This window comes from Bombina bombina, chromosome 9 (genome assembly GCF_027579735.1).
Source record: "Bombina bombina isolate aBomBom1 chromosome 9, aBomBom1.pri, whole genome shotgun sequence".
Classification (NCBI taxonomy): Eukaryota; Metazoa; Chordata; class Amphibia; order Anura; family Bombinatoridae; genus Bombina; species Bombina bombina.
This window is the reverse complement of record NC_069507.1, coordinates 73,101,260-73,107,008: the sequence shown is the minus strand read 5'-3', so window position 1 is coordinate 73,107,008 and position 5,749 is coordinate 73,101,260. Positions and strand designations below refer to the sequence as shown.

General features: G+C 32.0%; 1 protein-coding gene across 1 annotated transcript in view; it reads right to left on the bottom strand.

The window, feature by feature from the left end:
• Window positions 1-735: 735 nt before the first annotated feature.
• The window catches only part of ASAH2 (N-acylsphingosine amidohydrolase 2), a 123,056-nt gene continuing 118,042 nt past the window's right edge, over window positions 736-5,749 (bottom strand). Inside the window, exons 19-20 of the mRNA XM_053692903.1 lie at window positions 2,304-2,392; window positions 736-1,101 (exon numbers count right to left, since the gene is read on the bottom strand). Of these exons, the coding sequence (XP_053548878.1) occupies window positions 918-1,101; window positions 2,304-2,392 (273 nt within the window). The 3' untranslated portion in view covers window positions 736-917. The remainder of the gene's footprint in view (window positions 1,102-2,303; window positions 2,393-5,749) is intronic.

Genomic DNA, 5,749 nt, shown 5'->3' with positions numbered 1-5,749 from the left:
AACATTATGCTACAATGTTTCTCCTTAAAAGGTCTGTAAACAATTCTTTAAAAGAAATCAATATGTTAGCAATATGGTAGCAATAGTTGTTACAACACAAACTATAATAATTTACTAAATGATGGTACAACTTAATAGCAAACAAAACACTACACAACAAAAGATGTAAATATTTGTTTTATATTTTTAAGTAGTAGAAAAATAAAATACAAATGACACAATCTTTTTTTATTTCCAAAAGTAACAATTGTGTTAGTTCAATAATGGAAGCTGTCCTCTGCTATGTCAACAGGATTTAAAACATCATCAAACTATGCAGTGTTCTTAGTATGGAAATGACTATAAAAAATATACAATCGTTTAAAAATATTCACGGGGAAAAAAACAATAAAAGATTAATTACAAGGTATTTTGTTAACCTTCAATTTGTTCTTGCATTCTATAAAAGCTACTAGACATTTTACAAATGATTCATTAGTTCTAGACATTTTAAAACAGTTTTTTCTTTGCCTAATAAAACTTTTTTTTATTTTTAATCTTGCGGAGGTTTGCCCCTATCCATTAAACAACTGTAGCATTAGCTTTATAAGTCTAAAAAGGATTACTACACTATGCCATATCAATTTATTCCTTGTTGCAATTTAAATGTAACTGTTTTAATCCTAAATAATGCAATAGGTTTAATTATTGTTATTTTATATGTATAACAGTTGTATATAATGTCCCTTTCAAGATATTTTATATTCCAATTTCTCCAATTAATATGTATTGTCTGTGCAGTATTTATTTTGCTGTACACCCATAAATTACAAAGAAAATATAAACAAATGTACTTTTACTTTATTTTTGTTCTACTCAGCTTTCCTGGATCATTCAAATGAAACAGCTTTATATAAAAAAATGTATCTGCATATGGCTCAGATTAGAGAAACTTCAAAGTCAGAAGAAATACCCTGATAGGGTTTGATAACCTTAGGTATGAGGCTCTGTTTATAGTGTCCAAAATATTGTATCCTGTACGTTCCTGGTTCAACATTTTTAGGGATGTGCCACTCAATTGTAGCATTGCTTTGGCTTCCAGTTCCTTTATACCAATAGTATCTAAAAAAAAAAAAAAGGAATGTATAATAGTTTTGTATTTAGAACTCATAATGTAAAAGCTTGTGGATATAATTCAAATACACATGTCCCTACACAAACCCTAGGTTTTGCTAATGACATTATTCATTATAATAGAAATGACACTATTAATTGTATTATTGATATGTATGGTGTCAATAATGATGTCATCATTAACAGATCTGATGGCATAATGACTTTATCATAAATTATCAAAATAAATACTTTGCCATGATATTATAATGTAGAAACACAATAACATTGATTTTATCATTATTTTATATTTATTATTTTGTAGGAGAAAATAGAAATCGGAAATGCCCAAAGCATTTACATATTTAAAAATAACGATCCTTAATGTATTTTCCCCACTATTGTCTTTGTTGAGGACATGATCCCTGACATCAGAAATTACATCATTCAGTAAATGACCAATAACGGTGCAGAGCGTGTCATAAATTACATCATCAACAGATCTGATTCTATGCCATAAACTAACATTAATAATACTGATGATAACACACATAAAGTCAAGGGAAACAAAAACAGTGCCCTACTAAAAGTTTAGCAATGCTTAGCCTATTAGGCCAATTTAACAAATGTTTTGCAGACCTGATCTGACAGTGCGGATTAGGTCCACAAGACATAGCTGAATGCGGAGAGCAAATACGCTCTCCGTATTCAGCATTGCACCAGCAGCTTACAAGAGCTGCTGGTGCAACGCCGCCCCCTGTAGACTCGCGGCCAATGGGCCACCAGCAGGGGGTGTCAATCAACCCAATCGTACTTGATCGGGTTGAATTCTGGCGATTCCTGTCTGCCTGCTCAGAGCAGGCGGACAGGGTTATGGAGCAGCGGTCTTTGTGATCGCTGTTCCATAACTTGTGTTTTTGGCGAGTTTGAAGACTTGCCAGAAACAAGGGCGCTCAAGCTCCATTTCGGAGCTTGATAGATCGGCCCCTCTGTGTACATTAGCTTGCTTTTCATGTAATATAAATCAAAGGTTTTAGTCTTTATAAGTAAAAAATAATAATTTGCATATCATTAACTAAGGCCCCAGGAACAACATCAGCCAAGGGTTTTCACCCAAAGCATTTTCTGACAATTAGTATTTGAGCTACAAATGTTAACAGAGAAAAGAATAAAGTTTATTTAAACACCAAATAAAAATGTGTATTCCTCACCTTGTCTCCCAAGAGGCATCATTATGTACAGTGCGCCATTTAGCAGTTACGTTCTCATATTTGTCTACTGTCAGATACGATTGCTCTGCCTGCAATATAGATAATTGGACATATGTCACATACAATATATTTGTTTTGTAGTAGCCATTTTTTTTAACATGTTCCATAATATTTCATAGATTGCTGCTTCTAAAAACAACATCAAATAGCAAATTCTTAAAGCAAATAATACATAATATTTATACATTTGTCTTTATTTAGGTTTATCAATAGAAGATGATAAAAGAAGTATATATAAGTGTGAGATATTAAGATTTATTTAAATCTTAGAAATAGTTGTTTTTTTTTTGGGTTTTTTTTATAGAGCCATGAAATTATCTTGTATATATGTTTGTAGCAGTCTTTTGTTTTACAAGTTTGTTTGCAAAAATGTGTTGCTAATCCTTTATAAGGTTTTAAAGAAAAAGTCTAGTCAAAATTAAACTTTTATGATTCAGATAGGGCATGCAATTTTAAGCAACTTTCCAATTTACTTTTATCATCAAATTTGCTTTGTTCTCTTGGTATTCTTTGTTAAAAACTAAACCTAGGTGGGCTCATTTGCTCATTTCTAAGCCCTTGAAGGCTGACTTTTATGTCACTGCATTTGAAAGTTTTTCTCAGCTAGACAGCACTAGTTTGTGTGTGCCATATAGATTACATTCTGCTTACTCCCGTGGAGTTATTTATGTCAGCACTAAAATATAAGTCTGTCAAAAGAAATAAAATCGGGGGCAATCTGCACAGGCTTAGATACAAGGTAATCACAGAGGTAAAAAGTATATTAATATTACCGTGTTGGTTATACAGAACTGGGGAATGGTCAATAAACGGAATATCTATTTGTAAACAATAACAATTCTGGAGTAGACTGTCACTTTAAGGGAAAATTCACTGCATGGCTTTAATGGACACAGTACACATTTTTCTATAATCTGTCTATAAGTGGAATTTAAAAATGCATAAGTGTATTTTTCTACTTTATTGAATAAACTATTATTTCTTGCCAGGTTTGTGGAGGTGAATCCCTTTTACGCCAACAGAAATGTTTCCTATAAGCCAGTGAGAATTAATACCGTAGTTTCAGTTTTACGCTTACATACATTTCTTGCATTTGTAAATAGCTTTTACTTAAAGAGGCAAAATAGTGTAAGGGGTTAAACACATTGGCCCAGATTACAAGTGGAGCACAAAAACATCTGCATGTAGGATAGCTAAGGGCTTTAAATCCTTCACATAATAGACTTCTCTGGGGGTGCGACTGTTTCTCAAGCGCTAAATTGAAGGTGCACTAAACCTCCACAAAAATAAGGGAGTTCTACACTTATGAACTATGGTTTTCTATTGAAATATAAGTTAGGAAACACTGCACACATATATACATTCACTGCACACACATATATACTGTATCTATCTATCTATATATATATATACACTCAATATATATACAGTATATACACACACACACACACATACATATACTGTATATATATATATATATATATATATATATATATATATATATATATCATATTGCATTTAAAATTATTGTTGTGATTTTTTCTGTCATAGCTTCTCCACAAGTATACATATACATATTTTCTCTGTCATTTTCAAGATTACGATGAGTATTGAATTCTTCATATATGTTTTTATCTTCATGAAATATACTTGTACTTTATATATGCTTGAATAATTGTTTACAGACGTGCAAATACAGACATGCAGACAGCATGCAATCAATTGCATTGTTAAATTAACCACTCCTGTCTGTTTGTTCTGCGCACAGCTGAATAACTATTCACAGTTCCAAAAAGAAAGCATGTGTTTGTTCTTACTGCTACAACATAGTATTTAAGTGTACACTTCAGCACGGTTGAACAATTGTTTCCAGTACCCAGAAAGTAAGCATTTTTGCCTTTATGATTATGATACTTATATGTGTATTCTCTTATTCATCATAGGATCAGTGGCTTTTTCAAGCTTATGTATAGCGGTACACACACATATACAGCAATACATTTACTTCCATCTGAATGAGTCCAATTGTTGTTACCATTTTTTGATATATTCAACCATTTTTTGTGAAGTTTCATTTCCAGCTTTCAAATATGGAAGCAGCAACGGGTTTCAATATGGACCAACAATTCTATTCACTCACCACTATTGATAATTTAGATCAATTAGAAAAAGATTTTGAAAATATTTTTTGTGAAAATTATAGCTTAAACCCTCTAAGTGACAAGTTTCAGTCTATGGAAAATTTAATGAAAAAGGAATTGAGATTGAAATGGGATAAGTGGACCCTTGATCGGTATATTAAGCTACAAATGGTTCCTAGGGGCCTTAGAATTAAGAAATTTCCCACTTTTTCTGTAGAGGACCAGGAATTCATCAAAAAATGGAACGATTCTCTCTCTGACTGCTCTTTTAAATTGATAGGACTTATTATTGAATGTAAAGATGCCCAGCTTCGTGCAGTCAGAGATCAAATCACTCTTTTACAACAAGAATTGGACTTAAATATGCTAGAAAAAACTACAAAGAATTAGACAACATTTTGAATGACAGTATAGCACAATTAAAAAAAGAGTTAATTCAATCCAAACATGAGAAGTATATGAGAGACCAAATAGATTATAGTCAAAATAAAGTTTATATTTGGCAAAGACAAAATAGAAATCGATCTAGGGATCGTAAACGTAGATGGAGGTTTAACAGAGTAAATCAACATAAAAATAAGGACAAAGAAACTTGGAGTGGTTCAGATTTAGGTGAGGCTAGTAATTCAGATCATAGTAATCCAGATAATGAAGCCTACCAGGCCCAAGGGGCCCAACCAAAATCTATACTAAAAAACTCCAAAGATCAGACATCAAAAACTGTATCCTTTAATTCAAAGGAGGTTGACCATCCCCCAATGTCAAATAAATATCAAATTGCATTAGAACAGACAGGCTCTCAGAAAGAACAAACCGACAGTAATATACTTGATCAGGTTTTTCAGATCACCCCAATGAACCATGCAAATCGATATACATGTATACTTGTATATCGAAATACAAGGGGAAATCCAAATTTAAGACAACAACCCAGGTATACACTAAGGAGAGGGAGGGGCCAAAACAAATATCAAATTTGATGGAAGATACATGTATTTCAAATGAAAAAACATTGAATTCAATGGATGAGTCTATTGACTCTACTTATGATGTCATTAATCTCACTGATTATAAATTAAATAAAGATGAAATTAAAGTACTCGGCTATGGACTAGGTTTTGTCCCTACTACTAGGTTTAATTTGTTTCAGACTTTGGTAGATATAAACAAATTAATTCGAGCACTTACTTTGAAAAAACATTTTTATTTGACACAAGAGAGTGGTGAACAGATTGAAAATAGAAT